The 18,568-nt window shown below is 43.2% G+C and overlaps 1 protein-coding gene across 1 annotated transcript in view; it reads left to right on the forward strand.

The window, feature by feature from the left end:
- Positions 1 to 3,213: 3,213 nt before the first annotated feature.
- Positions 3,214 to 18,568, forward strand: part of LOC136778376 (uncharacterized) — a 28,445-nt gene continuing 13,090 nt past the window's right edge. Inside the window, exon 1 of the mRNA XM_066735163.1 lies at positions 3,214 to 3,601. Within this exon, the coding sequence (XP_066591260.1) occupies positions 3,514 to 3,601 (88 nt within the window). The 5' untranslated portion in view covers positions 3,214 to 3,513. The remainder of the gene's footprint in view (positions 3,602 to 18,568) is intronic.

The following is an 18,568-nucleotide window of genomic DNA, read 5'->3' on the forward strand; positions in this document are numbered from 1 at the left end:
TTAAACGTTTCTTTCTTGTATTTTCTAAAAATGAGTGTAATTTTGTGACGCTCGAGTAGACGGAGGCACATGACGGTGTAGCAAAGCTATATACGTGAACGAGAGTGAGAGAGTGAGAGAGCGAGAGCGAGAGAGACTAGTATTACAGTGAGAAGCTGTATCTGACAGTACCTAACGTGCTTTCGAAAGCGCTCATTAGTCACCGAAATGCGGTCACGAAGTGACAACTCGCACGTGGAATATTATACGGTCCAAGAACTAACAGCGACTCATATCGCGGCCGAGCGCGAGAATGCAGGGGACGATTGTTTGCAACTTTCGCATTATATGCCCGTTGTTCACGATTCGACAGTTTCGACAGTTTCGCAATGGAACGTGAGAATGCGCCAGGCCGTTCGAGCGAAACCGCTTGCAAACGACGTTAAAGTTCGATCGCTCGGCCACATCTGGGACCACCGAAATTTTTCTACCCTCCTACACCGCCTGCACTAACACCCCACCACTGGAGCACATCTTTTCCCACTCTGAATATATATATATATACATCTGCCTCATCGCTATATATACGTACGCTGACTCCTATACTCTCTTTTTCCATCCCCGTCCTCCACTTCCACTCCTTCCCATCCGTCCACTTCCTCTTATACCACTCCTTTGGACTTCCTGGCTCCCGCACCGGAGCGCGTTTACCTCGTTTATTACATAGAACGGGCTTTCCGAAAGACCGGAAGTGCCAGGACTCAGCAGTGCGGATGAACCCGAGCTCCACCGAGGAATTATCTCAGCTTCTATTTATACTTCCGTGAGATTCCTATTACATCTAATCTACCAAGCGTCCTACCCCCTACCTTACCCCCCACCACGTACCCTATTCCTTCTTTCCTCGTGGCAGGTAAGCAAATCTTGATTGCGTTATTTTTACAGTGCCTTTGAAGCATCATCGCTGCAAGGTTCTTGAAAATTTCGATGGAGACAACGCGTACCGTAGTCTGCACCGTACCGATGCTTTTCTCGAGTTTTCTAGCGCTGCGCGCACTGGCTGCAGCACTGGCATCAACATTTACGTTTACAAAGGTAAAACTTTATAATACATAAATAAGGGTAGTAAAGCCTGCGGTCGTCAATATTATAGCCGTCTTATGTAGTATCAACAGAGCTCTCGGGCCATTCATCCTCTTTCCAGTACTAGTGCTCGTGTAGGTATATGTGTATATGTATAGAGTTTATATATACACCGTATGACATCGAACTCTATTACCCAGCTGAACTTTTTTATTCCAGTCAAGCCCATCTGCTCGACCTTAATTAAGGTTACTGTCCCTCCTATCCACGTATTTTCGACCAAAAGAAAAATGATTCGCAGACTTCTTTCCCTCGCTGAAGGTTATTTACGCGAAAGAGATCCTAGAAATCCGTTCAGTTTCCTACGAGTATCTACCAAGCTTTCAAGCATTTAGTATATGTTTTCGAATCTTGATTAAAAATTTGGTCTAATAACAAGTTTTTATACACCGACTGTATCTCTCTCTCTCTCTCTCTCTCTCTCTCTCTTTCATTTATATCGAATATAAAAACTTTAATATTAATATTAGTTTTATTCTTACCATTTCTCATGTAACAGTTTGCGTCAGAAGTGATATTATATATGGCGCGTGCATAAATCTTATCTCTTATTCAATTTCTGTTGCCACCTTGCCGTGCGATAAATATGGGAAAAGAGCTTTATTCCTTTCTCATAGAAGAATTATGAAATATTAAGTAGGTAGCCTCCTCAGTTATGATCATAAAATCGCTATTGTAGGTTTATTCGGTTTTGACTGCACGATAAATACAAGTACCTACGCTGTGTGCTCGATATTGATCCTGAGACGGGGAGTGAGGGAGAGAGAGAGAGAGAGAGCCGAGAGGGGTATAGAGAGAGATACTTGAGAATTGATCAAGAATCGGAAAACTAATCCTATTAAGATAACTAACACTCGTAAGGGAGAAATGTTAATGCCTTGGAATGAGATTAGAGAGCTTTCGCGCTAATTATTACGAATCTGACCTGGCCATACCTATATATATATATATACATGCATCAGCCACAGAGAATCAGGTACGTATTTAGATAATCAGAAATAAGAATATCATCGTTATTGTGACACTAACGAAGAGTCTTCAAAGGGATTAATTTCAAGCTTAGCCTTCCATTAGTAGTTCCTCCTGATGAGAACGATTCATCGTGTAATCCTATTATGTGTAAAACATTGTTAAATTTAACGCCGTTATTACTGGTAAAATAATTGAAAATTTTCGCGATACACACTATCCGTTTATTGTTCGTAAAATATGTCTCGGTGCGAAATAATCCGAATTAAAGATTTGATTTGTGGTGGTCTATGACGGTGTTTGCTGGGAATTCAATGAGTTTTGTCCCTCCGCAACACAAACGAGCCCCATTGTACCGTTAATATGTTGCGAGTATTCCTGATGCTGCCATTGTACGATAAATAGCGTAGAAAGTAGAAATATTTCAATCGCTGCTCGCGGAGGAAAGAAAGACACGGGGATTCACGCGCGAGTATTGGTAAGAAACAATACAACGCGTATCGAAATACAGTCTCCCTAAATATATATATATATATACATATACACAGTATCAAATACGGAAATTAAATTAGTAGGGCTATATAAGCGCTATACGAATACACAGACTGAATGCGAAAAAGTTAATTGGAAGAAGCGAGAGTGTCCTGCTTGGAGGGGAGAGTACAGTATAGCCTACTCGGATCTACGTGGTAAGCTTCCGTTAATGTGGAAAAGGAAGAGAAAACTTGATGTATCTCGAACGAGGCTCGATTTCGAGCATACATCTCGACAGGGATATCGATATTGAAGCGTAAAAAAGATTCAATCAGTCGCAAAGTTTCAGCGCCAATCAATCACTCTTCTCGGCAGACAGCTAGGGGTTTAGGGTGGTGGTATATACGGGGGTAGGTTTGAGGGGTGGCTCGGGAGTTGGTATAAAGGGTCTAGTCGAACTAACAGTAGGAGCGTCGGTGGCAGCAGCAGCAGCCGTAGTAGTCGAAGGGCAAAGGGGGTTGCGAGTCCCTCGCGCGCAGCCCGCACTGGCGCGCCTCATCTCGAGGCGACACTAAAATGGCCGAGCTTTCGGGGGGGCGCTTGCGGAGTCGACGCACTGCAAGCTACCCGTGCTTGCGGCGGGAGCCTCAGTAGCCGTTGGAACTTCGACCGGAAGACCACCCCGTGTCGTACGGTGCTCCAAGACTAGTTTCTCCGTGCGCCCACCTCCCCTCCCCCCTCTTAGATCATCGCCCGCTCTGATCTGGCGAGAAAAGAGAGCCAGCGTCCACCCGGATCATCGTCCCTGGATTCTCTGGGATTTTCAGTGACCAGTGACGCAAATGAAGCTGCAAGATTGGCGAGCTGTGAAGTGCCGAGTGTTGATATGAACCGGAAGGAAGTGGTGCCGGAGGATTAAGAGAGCGCGTGTCAGTCGAGTGTAGCACGATGAAAAGTGTCGCGAGGCATCGAGAGCCTCGTCTTCCTCCTACCCTTTCCGTACCGCGCCTCCTAGTAGCCCTGACAGTGGCCACCGGTAAGAGATATCGCTTGGAAAACGATACTTGATTTTCTATAAACGCCCGACGCGGCCAATAAGAAACTGCCCTGAGACATCCGCGCGTCCCAATTCCCATGGATATACGTCCGCACCTCGATCCTTTCCCGGCCGCTTCGAAACTTTCGTCGCTTGCCGCGAAACTGCGCGCAGTGCCTGGTTAAAGCACCGTTGCGCTCCTCTCTCTCTCTCTCTCTCTCTCTTCGGTACGTCCCAGAACGCTCTTTAAATTTGATTTAGAATATCCCTGAAGCGCACACCTCCCTCCCTCCCTCCTTCCCCCCGACTCTTGGATATTCTTCCTATGGAAATATACTAGATGATTTCAGCAACTCTCTGTAGCGATCGGAATCTCTCGGCGAATCTTTGTGACCCGATCACGTCGTTTTCTTTATTATATCTTGGGGCAAAAGCAGGCGGGGGACCAACGCTGACCGAGAGTGAGAATTTAATAAAAATTTTTTGCTTCGATATCGCCTAACCTAGTATATATATATATATATATGGGGAGAGAGAGAGAGAGAGAGAGAGAGAGAGAATGGCGCTATTCGCGTGCAATGACCAAGTGCGCTATGCGCGTATAGCCGGGAAGATGGGAAAAAGAGGGAGGAGGAGGGATATGAAAAATTACGAGGAAAAATGGGGGAAGAGTTCGAAATGAAGAGATGGAAGAAATGAGAGGGATGGAGAATTCTTGATGGGATTGGCAATCCATACTGATTGCTGTCAGATTTCTGAATTACGCGGAAGCTACTTTGCCTGTCGATTCTGTTCAGTGTGGAGGGACGACTGGATTTGCGAAATTGGCCGAATCAGTGCGGATGGGTGAAATTTTTCGGCAGCGAGGTCGCAAGAAAACTCGTTGGAGGAGTCGGAGGTTCTTTATGCTCGGTGGGAATGGTACAAAGAGGCACGGTGGGCGATTGGCGTTTGACGACCGGTGCCGAGTACCATTCGTAACCGTATCCCGTGTAAAAGAGGGAAAAATACAGGCGTTCGAGGGTGGTTTTTGTTGAAAAAGCGCCCGGTGCGCGGCACTGGCTGGCCCGATCGAAACGTCACGAATGTGGCCATTGTATACGAGAAACGATCCTGGAATCTCATTGGATTTCGCCATTGTATCGAGAAACGGACGGAACGAAATCTTGGAGGAAAAAGTCGTCACGTACGCGTACGTGAATCTGACGGCTGGGGAAGAAAATCTAGCTGGCCGCATCTTGCACCGCTCGAAATCCTCGTCCCTCCCACGAAACGTAACGCGTTTACGTTAATGCCGGCTCCCACACAGCCGCCTTGCCATAATGACGAGGCGAGAAAAATTCGATAGACCGTAACTCGTCAGGCCCTGCGAATTGAATCGACGCGTGGCACTTTTTGCACGCGCTCCTCTCGATCGAAGAAAAATGGCCAGTTTGGCTCGTCGTCTCTCGCTCCATGGAGAGTCCGAGCTGTGTGTGTCCTTGCAACTCTAGCTGCACGGGCCAGTCGAGTGCGCCGTCAACAGAAATGATAGGCGGACGGGAAACAAATTAAACTGCGGACGGATTGCCGCCAACTACCTATAAATATTCATCACGCCCTACAATCTTACTAATGCGCGTTAAATTATATAATTAAATTGATCAACGAGATGCGATTATTAGCCAACTATGTTAATGGGACTCCTCGCAATTATAGCGTACGAGTGTGCGGGGGATTGATCAAAGGTCGAGTGTCGAAAAGTATTAATTACCCAAGACGATTAGCATAGGCCTGAGATACCGTTCGAGTTAAAAGTGTGCAAAAATTGTTTGCATCGTCGTTCTTTCGAGCAGTTCTGACAAGTTTAGTGAGAATTAATGTACACACACACGAGCAGGGAGAAGAGAGCGAATAATGGTGTGCGCGATTTTGTCGACTGCTGGACCACGGCTCTCTCTCTCTCTCTCTCTCTCTCTCTCTCTCTCTCTCCATATAGTTGTATTTTATAATCCGAAGCGCGAGTGATTTTAAAGTTTTTTGCACAGTACCTATATATATAGGAATACCGCAACAAAGCTTCGGCACTGGTGAAACGTGTCAGAGCACTCGTGCTACAAGGACGATCCGTGTAATTTAATTAATGATTGCCTGCATGGAGAGCGTCTAATCGATTGCCGGTATCCACGGCGGCTCGGCTCGGCGCGGCGGTCTGTCTCATTCCGGATCGCTAATCGAATTATCGAGAAGCTTCGGCGAGCCGAGGCTAACGATGCAAATTTTCATAAATTTCCTACGTGGAATTACAAAAGTGCGCGTGGCGGTTCGAGCGAGCTCGGCAAGTTCGTTGCTTGCTTTCATTATATATACATTGATCGAACTAGCGTGACGCGAGTTTGCGACGACCGGTCGTTAATCATTTGTCTGATTTCGCGCTCGCACGCTCGGCGACAATGGAACACCTTCGTGACGATGGAAAAAATGCCGGAACCAACTCGAGTGCCGGTCTATTTCGAAAGGATCGAGTCGAGGAATTTCGCAGGCGAACGGAAAGCCGAGCCAGACCTTTCAATGTCGCCAGCTTTCCGAAAGCGAATATAACGACCATGTTTTATTAATCAATCGAGCAAAAAATCACTACTTTCCCCATTACCTTCATCCCCCCCCCCCCCTACAACCTTTCCAACCTCCGAGGGTGAAATTTATTTGGCGGCATAATTAAAGTGTCACGCGAGAAGTAATGTTGATAGTGCTTAAAAGTAAGAAGGCCGAAATAACGGGCGTGCCTTTGTTCTTTGTGGAGGGGGAGGAGTTTTGCCTGTGAGAAATGATGCAATTAAGTCACGTATTTTACTAGCGGAGATTCGCGTTTCAGACCAAAGATAGTCTTCCGATCCGACTCCCAAGTTCATGGAGTATAAGGAACATCTCGAGCCGCGCGATATTAAGATATCGCGAGACGCGGGACGAGTGTGCTCGGAGCGTACGCAACTGAGCACACAGCGAGCAGCATCCACGGTGCGCCTTTAATGCAGCCATCTCGGTGAAGATCAAACGAGAAATCTCAAAACGATCGCTCGCCTTCAATTAAATCTTCTTTTTACGACTCGCGCAGCTACACTCCTGTAGCTCCTCCAATATTCGTCTCCCCCGCTTTTTGGCCCCGATTGAAAAGTTTCCGATGCATTCGCGCACGCACCGACCTCTCGCGCGAATACAGCAACATTGTGCAATTTTGTTGCACGCCTCGCACGCGCGCGCGCGCGTTTTGTTCGACGATTCGAGTGTGTATCTCGCCCCTCCGAAGGGATTTCAGGGACGGTCCACGATGGTGTTTGTATATTTAACCCGTTTTGTCGCGAATACAGACCGTAGCGATAAGAACGTATCCACCGTGAAATTATACTCCCACAGCCCTCATTATACGAGAATAATGTTGACGGAAGGAAGCGAGTAACGAAGAAAGTTACCGTTTGTATTAAACTTTTGATAAAAAGTCTTCCGGCTCCTCGCACTTGCACAAACACATAAACGTACGCCCGCACACGCCGCACACCCGCGTGCCACCGAAAACCTAATATTCTTGGAAAAGGTATACAAGCGTGAATCTTTCTTTTATATCGTGTCCGTTTTAGACTGCACTCTTCTGCCACATAAATTTATCAGATAAATCGGGGAATACGCGCGCGATAAACGACGATTTTTATCTGATTTTTTTTCATCCAACCTTTTATAATTTCAACCGAGCTGCCACGTAGTTGATGCCTGAGTCGACCGGTGTATAAATAACACTATTAAACTCTACAAAGAATAACAGATGAGCCTCTTCCGTGCTATCTAAACGTTCAGTGAATCAAATAAAGCCTAATTAAACATGCACTCACCTCGACCGTTTATATAATTCAGTTTGTTTGATTAAAATCTAGTCGATAAACAAGTGGACCCGTTGATTATTTCAATGACATTTTACTGATATCAATTGATACGTTAATTATGTTACTTAAATTATTTACTAACAGAGGCTCGCGATGCTCCGTTTATCCCACTGCCGATATGGTATTATATGCTACAGGAATTTTGGCTCGAAGCTCAATTTTCCTATCGCGATACTCGTTACATTTTCATTGGGAGCCTTTCGAGTTGATTTGAAGAGCGTGCTAAGCTTGATTCGTGATATAAAAATAACGATGAGCCCTTTTAAACCGACAAATGGAAGTAGCGGCTGCGGCTGGTGGTGCTGCGGTGAGGGCGGTCTGAAAATTTTCTCAGTAAAGCCAGCGGTATAGCTAGGAGCGCGAAGATGAAGGGGGTGAATCGAAAAGGTGGGGTTGGCAAAGCCTTCGAGTGTCATAACCCCGATAAGCCCTTGCTGATTCCTACGGAACTTTAGCCACATTTGAAAGGGAATCGTCGGGATTACCATTACTTCCAGCAGAAAACCTTTTCCCAAACACCGGTATCCTACCATCAGTCCAAATAAATGGAAGAAGGAGAAGGAGATATCAAGCCAAAAAATGAAAGAACCAAATGAAAATCGCCTCTTGGAATAATCCACTTCAATTTGCAGTAAACTATTGCCATGGAATCGGAAGTTATCGAGTCAACATGTTTCGGACCAACTTGTATTATATATATATACGCGGTATATTAAATAGAGTGTACTATATACAGGGACCCTTGATATATTAGCCTGCTTTCTGCTTTAACATCGTAACGTGTACAATAGATGTTTCCCTGCAGTATAAAATAGTTCGACCTCCGACCGTATTAACTTTGTCAATCGATGAATCGCCGACGTTCCATAGTCCACCGAAAAATGACGCAGATGTTTGTATATATTTTACCTCGGAGAGATTTTTAGCTCGACGGATTTACCTCGATGCTGCTCTCTGCCCTCATCGACGAAACGAGTGCACGCGTACCCTTACATGTCAAAGATATTTCGCGAAATAAAAAAGCGTTCAGAGATGATCTAGATTTAACCGCTTATATATACCGGCGTACGTAGTCTTTTTCCCTAATTAAAAACTGCGAAGGTTACGGGGATGAAATATATGGTGTACTCGAATGGGGATAAGAGCCTCGCGATCACAGCCAATCGTATAAGCCTGCTAATGTATTGACCGTTAAAAATACGTATATAGCTAGAGATATATGTCAATAAATTTAGCCGGTGCATTTGATTTCACCTGGTTTATGAGAAAATGATCGATCAAACGAAATCGAACTAACGAGCACTAACCAAGACGACCCAACCGGTTTTAATTAAAGAGTGGCGCGTATATATAAGCTTTAGGCACAGCTCGAGTATATTTTAGCTCGTAAAATCTGTTGAAAAATCATTTCTAAGTAGCTCATAATGTGCAGGGTCATTTGTGATTATAAGTAGTGGTGTGTATATATAAATATAGAGAGGGGGACAAAGAATGAAATAAAAATTAAAGCACCGCGCTGTGTATATATATATGTAGGGTCTACGAACTCGTAAGAAAGGTGTAGTACATGCAAGCTGGTGTAATAAAAGCGGCTGTTTGTTTGTTTGTTTGAGAGGAGAAGCTTGAGTGGTAACACCATTTTTCATAAGTTTTTCTCGGTGCTCTCAGACCCTGCCCGGATCCTTCTTAACACAGACTACTGCTATACAATATACATACATACATACTACTCCGCGCTCACGGCTTATTTTCACCTTTTCTCTCTGATAGTACACACTCTCTCCATCTCGCTCCCTCATCGTTCCCTCGCGCTCTCTACCATTTCGTTGAAAATTAAAGTTTCACCCAAGAATCTCCGTAAACTGCAGCCTTCGTACGAGAGAAAATTATCCAATTTTTTCCACTTTTCACGCAGCATAATTAATGGCTCTCTTAATAATTACGAAAATGAACAGAATTTGATTTGTACGGCTTGTTTCTTGAACGGAGCATATAATATTGGAAACGTTGAGAGAAATATCAATAATGAAGAGTGCTGCCGCGAAATACGGAGCCATTTCGCGATGAGAGCGTTAATCCGAAACTAATAAATATTGAGAAATAGCCTGAGAAATGAATTTCTAATTATTCATGGGAGTTAGAATGTAATGAATTATTGATCGTGCGAAAAGGACATGGAAGCGGCACACTGTACTGGATCGGAGGAGGAGCAGAGGGGTTGCGATGACTCGTTTTATAGAAAAATACTTATTGTAGTTTTCTATCGAAATGGGAGTTTTCCGTAGAAATTTTTAAGCGATGGCTTGCGCCTTGGCTCTACCAGCAGCGGGAGAGGGAGAGAGAGAGAGAGAGAGAGAGAGAGAGAGAGAGATATGAGGCTTGCACACGGGGCAACTGCACGAACGCGATTGGGTTGGGAAGCACTGGTAATGTGTCATCATCGACGTCCTTACTTGTCCTTATACTTCTTCGAGTCGTTGCACATGTCGGCACGGTATTCGATGTTTCGAAAATAAATGCGGCTCCGCAGTATCTTCCTACGTTTATCCAGCCTGGTCAGATCCACGCTATTCCCACGCTGCACGGTGCCTGGCCTCCCGATAAAACTGGGAGTCGTCATTCAACGAGGAATAAAATGATCGCAAAACGATTTCTCAGATCGTTCTGCCATTGTGGAGGGTCAATGAAGCGGCCATTTGGGCGCAGTTATCAATTTGCCAAATAGAAAATCAATACTCTCTGCAGGAATATCTATACCTAGTAGTACACTTGATTTGCTGTACAACTGCCGCTGAATTGTGTAAATATAGCCTATGTTACTATTATATAATAGTTATATACATATGTATATATATATATATATACATATAATAACGGCATCCCTTCAACCCTTGCGTTTCGTTGTTTGATGTACTACTGAGCGATGCCGCAGTAATATCAAATTTACTTAGAACCAGGCACCCATATTGGTGTAGGCTATACGGTTATAGTAAACTATATATATATATATAGACACACACCTCTCACTCACATCCCAGTAAACGTCAAATAAAGATTTGCACGCGGTGCGAATACCCTGTATAGTCCGAGAGACACGTTTATCGATAAAATGCTATCGAACGATTTAACTTGATAGCAGATCTAAAGTTTCCTTATATTTTATGAGATAATCTACCTATAAACTTAGATTCGTGAAATTCTCCAACATGGAAAGTTTTAATACTGACATTTCGCATTCGACGCGCGTATTAAAGGGTGTAGCATTTTAATTTGTGGCTATTCGACTGGAATAAACGGTCGTGTGTTTGGATACACGTGAAATGAAGCCAGCAGTCAACAGAGATTTAACCCTGCGCGCACTGTTTGCTCTCCAACTAAACCTTTCGCGCGGTTGACGATCATGTTTTCTCAACTGACAGGATTCACCTTTCGGATAGGATACCTACGACTGCATTCGGTTACGAGTAATGGATGTAATAACGCGATGCTTTTCATTTCCAACTATAATAAGTCATTCGAGTTTGAACGTTTAACGATAGATACGGACTTACACATCGAATGTAACCACGCTCGTGTCGAATCTGAGTAATGATCCATCGCGAAACGACGTAAAATATTATTTATATACAGTGTGTGCTACAATGTGGGAAAAAATCAATGAGTCGAGACTGTCCTTCGTCACACTTTATTACGTTCAAGTGGTCCATGGTCGAAAGCAAAGGATCCATCATCGTTTGTCGCTAGAGAATCGCGAGACCCATATCCTATATATATATATATATATATATATATACGCAGGAGGGAACCAATGACCCGTCCGGCAAACAATACCACGTACGGAGAAAGAGTCGAAGAGAAAAGCAAACTTTGCTCGCTTCTTATTATTTAGCTGCTTATATACGAGAGTTTTTAATGAAATTTCGCCGAAACTCCCCTGAAAATATAATATAAGTGAGTCTAACGAGACATGGAGTACACGAAAATTCCCGCAGTTGGGTACAGTCGGTTAACTCCCATTAGGTGAATTTCCCATAAAAATGGGAGTCGAATCGATGCGAGCTTCCCGTGTACGTGTGTACGTAGCACTACCGCAGCGTTGCGCCCCGTTACGCTAAAAAACGTGATTGGTTTAGGCTTTGGAGTTTGGAAGTATAAAGCGTTTTCGCGAAATGAGTCGATGGATAAAGAAGCTATATATAGGGGAGGAAGAAGGGAGATTAAGGGAGGGTGGAAAATTGGAATTGGAGGATAGCGAATGTAGCGAAAACTCGTTGGCGACAAAGGCCTAAAATGTTGTAATGACGCGCGCGAAAGGTTTAGCCGTGCGCGCGAGGAGAGGGGCAGACGTTATACGATCTTGAAAAGTTATCGTCGTTAAAGCGAAACGCGCGACGGATCGTTGTTGCTCGCGTCGCGTATGGAATATCGGAGCCGGCTCGATTGCTCTCAATCAGAATCAAGGAGGGTAAATGTAACGACCGCTTAGTAGCAAGGTTCGCTGCAAGTTATACCATTTTTCATTAAACCGGTTTACGCCGTCAAACTTTGAGCCAAGTCGAGTCGAGCTTCGGGCTGCAGGAAAGGATCGATAGCGACAGTTGGATAAAAGTCGAGGCTGGTACCGGGGGCGACTCGGAGGGTGCAGGCCCTCGCGTTAAATAACGTTTCCCGAGAAGCCGCGCACCGCCGCGGGAAACCCCATACGCCAGCATGTCGCCACCACTGCGACAAGTGTGCTAGCTGTAAATTCCTCCCTCCATCCCCGGTGCACAGCCCAGCAACCCACCTTCATTTCCTAGACCTTTCTATCCGGCTCGATCGGTCCCCGGAGATTGGAAAATCACGAGCTTTCTCCATTCTGATTAGCCCTTAACAAGCTCCATAAAATTTCACTTCGAAACTAGTTCCAGCACCGTCAACGCCAACTCTCGAATCTCATTGCTCGGCGATTAAAAACAAACTTTCCGTCTTCCGGGTATCGTCTATACGAGTCGGTCGATTCGACGCGCGTTGACGAGTATATAAGAGCATCCCGATGGGTGGAAATTCGTAAAATAACGTTGTTTATATATATAATAAGCATCGTTGGTATAATTTTATTTATACATGTATACATATATACTGAGAGATTATGTACAGCATGTACCGCGGGATATTGAACGAGTGTGTTTGCCTCTTTCCGTATTTGCGGCCAATAGCAATTCGAGAATGATGAGACTCATCGATTTCGATAGATCAGTCCAGCAAGGCGATTCTCTCGATGACGTACGAGTTACCATTGAGCCCGGTTGGATTTCGAGTGATTGAACGTTACCCGGCGCGAGATATTAGCGAAGATTCGTCAATGTCGAAGGTCGCGGGAGGACGCAGCCCGTAATTTATAACCATCCGCAGTCCATTTCCGTTGTTACAGCGACAGACAGGATAGAAGGAATATAGCGCTTCTTCTTTTTCTATAAAACGGTAGTGGGGCTTGTGATGTAGCTGGTATATATAAAACAATAAAGACAATGGCGAAAAATGTAGTATTCTTTCTTCCCGATCAGCAGAATTCGAAAGTTTCGACTCTCTTCGAGGCTTACATTATTATTATCTCGTTCACGTGACAATCAACGTTCCTCATTCTAGTTAATTGAGATGATCTCGACTGGAGTTAACGTTCTCTCCACACCTATATGCGGTGATTCTCGGAATTGCAATGGGTTTATTTACTCGGGAAGAGACAGCTCCCGCGAGACTGATGTGACTGCCAATTCTGTTTCTCTATGATCGGTTGATGCTCAGCGTCCTGTGGTTAATGGCCTTTATACCGGTTCGCTTTTGCACTTGGCTCGTATATATGAGAGTAACCCTGAGGAAGCAGCTATATATCGCGTTGGCTCTTTTGAGTCGTTTCCCATAGTCGCACCGTCGAAGCTTTCGTATCACTGCGGCGCAGCCGAGTTTTTGTATCATCAGCTTTTTCCATCGTCTTATTCCTCGTTTATACAGGTTTTTCACACAGTTTGTTATATTCCTACTGTGTCGCTGTATCGCGAGCTAACCTACCTAACCTATCCCGCTGCTGGCAGATCCGCTAGAGCCAATTAATAAACATCCCTTAAACCGTATAACTGTGTGCTCGTAGCTAGGGCAGAATTGCTGTCGGTACAGGTACAGTACGTAAAATGAAATAAAAGCTGGTTCGTGTCTCCCATTCAAAGCGCTGGTAATCAGGGCATTTACGATATTTCTAGGAGACTTTAATTCAGGCACGACTTGAATTTCGATGCACGTACGACTAATAAATTATTCACGCTCTATTATTAACGCAGTGAAAATGAACATAGATCAAGCATGTATATCCATGGATAGCCAGGGCTAATGATTGAATTTTTATTAATTTAACGGTGAACAGTTACGGGGCATTAAAAGCTCCGGCCGTACATGGCAGAGAGCAGAATCTCCGCATAAATCTTCGTCGTTCTATTTAGATTGCGGGTTACTGCTGCCAGCTAAAATCCTAGCAGATTATCCATTTGTATATTATACACGTCCGTCCCTGATCTCAAAGCATTTGAGAGCACGCTGCAAAGGAAGAGTTTGAACAAAGTACACAGGCTTTGCCGGTTGAAGGTTTAAAAGCATTCGCGTCGACCATGGAGAGTAGCAGCAACGGCATCACGACTGCAGTATACGCAGCTGCCCGTAATTTTCTCCTATTTACCGGATCTGCACGCTAGAGAATGAATTCGTGCGCACGTATGCACCTATACTTACTTGTCTCAGACGCGCCGTGTAATAAACTACTCCGCTATCGTAAAACAGTCATTTTTCCTTCGACTTGTTTACACTTCATTATTACGCTGCATTTCTCGCAACGAGAGACCCACGTGGGACGTACTCCCTCGGCTCCCGCGTATACTTGTCCTGAAAATAAAAACAATCCTCTCGTTTCGTATCACGTTCAAACATATATATATATATATATATATATAGATATAAGCATCATGCCAATCGCATCTTCCCTCTTAATTGCTCGTAACATGCCTCTGAAGATACAAGAGACTTTGACAAACATTTCCCCGATCGCTTTAATAGCTTTAATTAAAAGCGTTGTAGCAGATTTCTGATTTTATTCGTAACTTTCTCTATTACTTTGCGTAATTAAATTTCGGCGATCCTCTAAAAGCTTCATACAAACGAGCTCCTCTTAATTTCTTTGATAAGTTAAACTTGCCTCTTTTACACAAGATCTTCTCCCCTTTGCCAGTCAATCGAATTCATTGAATCAGTCTACATTTTGTGATTAATTTAGTCGCATTGATTGCGTTTCACCCAATTTAATTGTCATTGCGTTTGGCACTTGCAAACTGAGCCGTAAATCATCTATTTCGAAATAATCAAGATGAATGAAGCAATTTGATAGAAATAGCACCCGTGGGTCTATGCGATTGATATTTAACAGGAAACTAATTTCATCACCACCCAGAACTGTGAGATTTTTAATCATTTACCTTTAAAACTGTCATTCACGATAGTTAACGAACTTAAGCAGAATTGATATAACAAACGAAGTTATTTAATCAATCGACTCATGTTCCAAATTACAAAAATTCTCTCTGTTCTCCTTCTTTGCATCTACGATAAAAATTAAAGCGCGAATATACATTGTAGAAAATAATGTAAATATTTTGTCAATCACAAATACGAGCCTATATATAGGTATGTGTACACGTCGAACTGATAAATTGGGGCTCGAATTATTAAATTAATGATGCATGTTGAAAATGCTAATTTGTTTTGTCGTTGTTTGGGTTGTGGAAAATAGCCGACGAGATTGGCAAAGTTTCATTACAATTATACCAGCGAATCAAAGCAAATAAAAGCAAAGGACATTATTGCATCGAATAGAATATAATTATGACGATTGACTGAAGTGAGCTTCGTCTGGGAGGTGGCTGCTGTTACTCCTATCAGTGTTTCTCAATTTAGTCGCCAGTAGTGGAATAATTCTAGTTATATTGTAAGTATATCCAGAGATAACTCAAGTGGGATAGGACATTCTCAGCTTCTCCTATCGCATTTTCCACAGCCCAGGCACACACACACACACACACGTACACACAAACAAGGTATCCCAACAATTACCCAGAGATAGCCCTCGAATACGTTATAGAAATCCCAGCCAGCTGTATAGGAATACTTAGCTTGGCGTAGATTGCGATCTTCGAATTATGATAGGCGCCGTGTATACCGTGTGTGTGATCCGCAATATAATTCTGTTAGTTTTAGCACAGTGGTGGCGTTGTCTCCTCTGACTCCATTGAAATTCGACAAGCCGAGTATTCGGGAAAAATTAACCAGTTTGCTCGCCGTTAGAAAGGATACATTTAATTAAAAGACAGTGGGCCGTGTACCGTACGCGCTTCAGGGAAAAAGGGGTGCGCGCACTCGAAACGAAAGCAATTGCGTTAGGAACCATGAGTGCGTGACCGCTCCAATTTCGCGCGTGCCAATTAAACGTTATATAGGAAACTGCACGCTCGCAGAGCACGATGTATTAGTTATACTCCCTTTTTCTCGTTCGCGGATTTCGTAGGAACGCCCGTGCACCGACCAAATCAAATATCGTGCGTTTCAATTAAGCTTAACGTCTACCTCTCGACCGAACATGCCAACTCATCCTCGACCATCCCTCTCCCCCCCCCCCCCCCACCTATACCCACTTTCCCTGCCCCATTACTTACTCTTTGGAAAATACCTACACCTCCCTTACCAAAATTCACCAACCCTCGATCCTTGTTTCGTGTAAACAGTTTTCCTCTTTCGTTCTTTTTTATCTATCTATCTATATATATATATATATATATATATATATATATAGCTACGATAATCCATGCAACTCGTCAGCTTGTAAGATATTAAACAGAATTCCAAACCCCGCCGCACGCCTATATTTTCAATAAACCTCTTCCAGACCCTAGGAAAGCGTTGAAAACTCACAAGTCACTTAAAATTATAATACATATTGCTCTGTAACCGTTAAATTGGCATTCTTCGCGAAATACCTCCCAGTTTTCTCTATTTAATTGCGCGTTGGTTTATTAAAATTATTCTTTGATTAAATCAAACAACTTTCGCAGGGCGAAGCATCGTGGATCGGGATAACATTAGCGTTTGTTAAGGAGATTTAGTTATTTGTTTGAACAGGGGTAAATAGTGTTTCTATGGGAAATTTAACATCGGTTAAATACAACGTTCAGTCCTAAAACAATACTACCTCGGCCAACGCGCAGCTAGTGGAATCATTGTGTGCCTGCTGGGATATTAGGTCTGCTGGAATGTGAGTAATACGATGATTGACCGTCTCATTACGTCAGTCTTGGAGAAAGAGCGGATAGAACCGTAAGGGCTTGAATCGCGTGAAGCGATAAATAAAAGTTGCGAGATATGTAAGACCAGGAAGCACGGCTTTCCGAATGCGGAACCGAGGGATACGTAGGCGTACCCGACGTATTTTGCGCCGCTGCATCAAACAAAAAGCTGAAAAGGACGTGGAAGTACACGGAATGTAAGCATCGTACTTTTGCTAGAGAAACGGAAATAACAGATATTCGCATTAATCTATCGCTCAAACCAGCTGATTCCGCATTTTTACCAAATTGCAATTAGAGTTAATCTGATTTGTTAGCTGTAATATTTTGCTTAGCCCGAGGTGTCTCGTATAAATGGAAATTGGCGAAATTCAATGATAATACTGGCAAATCCTTCGATTTTAATCATTATAGAGATTGAATGTTTTCGTAGCAGTACAGTATGGGACGAGAGTAAAGTGTTGGAATAATCCAGTCATCCATTTAGTGACGAGGAGAGTTTTCTATTCATCTAGTCTACATAAGATTATGTTGAAATAATTCAGCAAAGTCATCGTGTACCCTCTGATAGCTTTTCTTTCAAAGCGACAAGCTGTACTGCGTATGAATATATGAGAAATGGATCTCTTTCTGCTCACTGCATCGTTTATGCTGCTAAAAATAATCTTTGTGCCAACACTGCTTCATCCTCTAACATAATGAATGAATTTTCTTATGCTTTAACGTATGACCACGTATACAATTACAAACTTGCCGAAGCATATGAATTTCAGTAAATATATCTGTTACATGATTAATAACCATCAAGAGTATCAGATATTTTTCTCCCCTACCTAGAATAATATGGAAGAGCGAATGAACATTACATATATAGCTTAAAAACTTTCAATTTTGTCGAAAAGTTTAATGAATTCTTATAAATATTCGGTAACACGCAGATTTCATTTTATTGGGTACTTGTGATGGAGTTAACGCTCTCGCAGTAAAGGGACAAACTAATTTACAGTTTATATGTTGCGAGAGAAGTCTGGCTAGGCAATTGCCAAAGTAGGAAGAGTCGAGGAAAACGTGAGAATATAAGTTCATTGTTGGTTGGGAAGCTCGATGACGTGTAAGGGGATCGCACCTTATCCTCTCTCTCTCTCTCTCTCTCTCTCTCTCTCTCTCTCTCTCTCTCTCCCTGAACTGTCAGCATAAAGCAGCCCTATTGTCGTTGCTCTCGCTTTTGCTCGTGATACTGGCCGTTCTTAAAGAAAGATATGTATCATTCTTTCATTGCATTTCTCCAAGGCTGAATATCTCCAAAAGTACAAATATAACGCCGATATAACGAAAGAGCCAAGGTTCCATCTAGAAATATAGAGATAGGATTAACTTGGCATGAGCAACCTTCGTCACTTTATACTTTAAAGTTTTGTAGTCACAAACTAATTTCCATAAGATGCATTTATTCAACTGCATATTTCATCGAAGAAGAAAACTGTTTCTCGAAAGCATGTTTAATATTTAATCTCATGCAAATCGCGCCGAGCTGCTTAAATTAACAGATTTCGTATTAATATTGTTTACCTAATATTTAACGTGATAAACTCAAATTGAATATCGTCTAACCAAGTTTCCCACTTATTTCTACAATATATTTTTTGTCTCGAGGTTTCTCTTAACTGTTTATATAAAAATTAGTCTCTCATCGAATG

The sequence above is a fragment of the Prorops nasuta genome, unplaced genomic scaffold (genome assembly GCF_024137725.1).
Source record: "Prorops nasuta isolate Cenicafe-Biocafe unplaced genomic scaffold, Cenicafe_Pnas_1.2 PNAS00014, whole genome shotgun sequence".
Taxonomy (NCBI): Eukaryota; Metazoa; Arthropoda; class Insecta; order Hymenoptera; family Bethylidae; genus Prorops; species Prorops nasuta.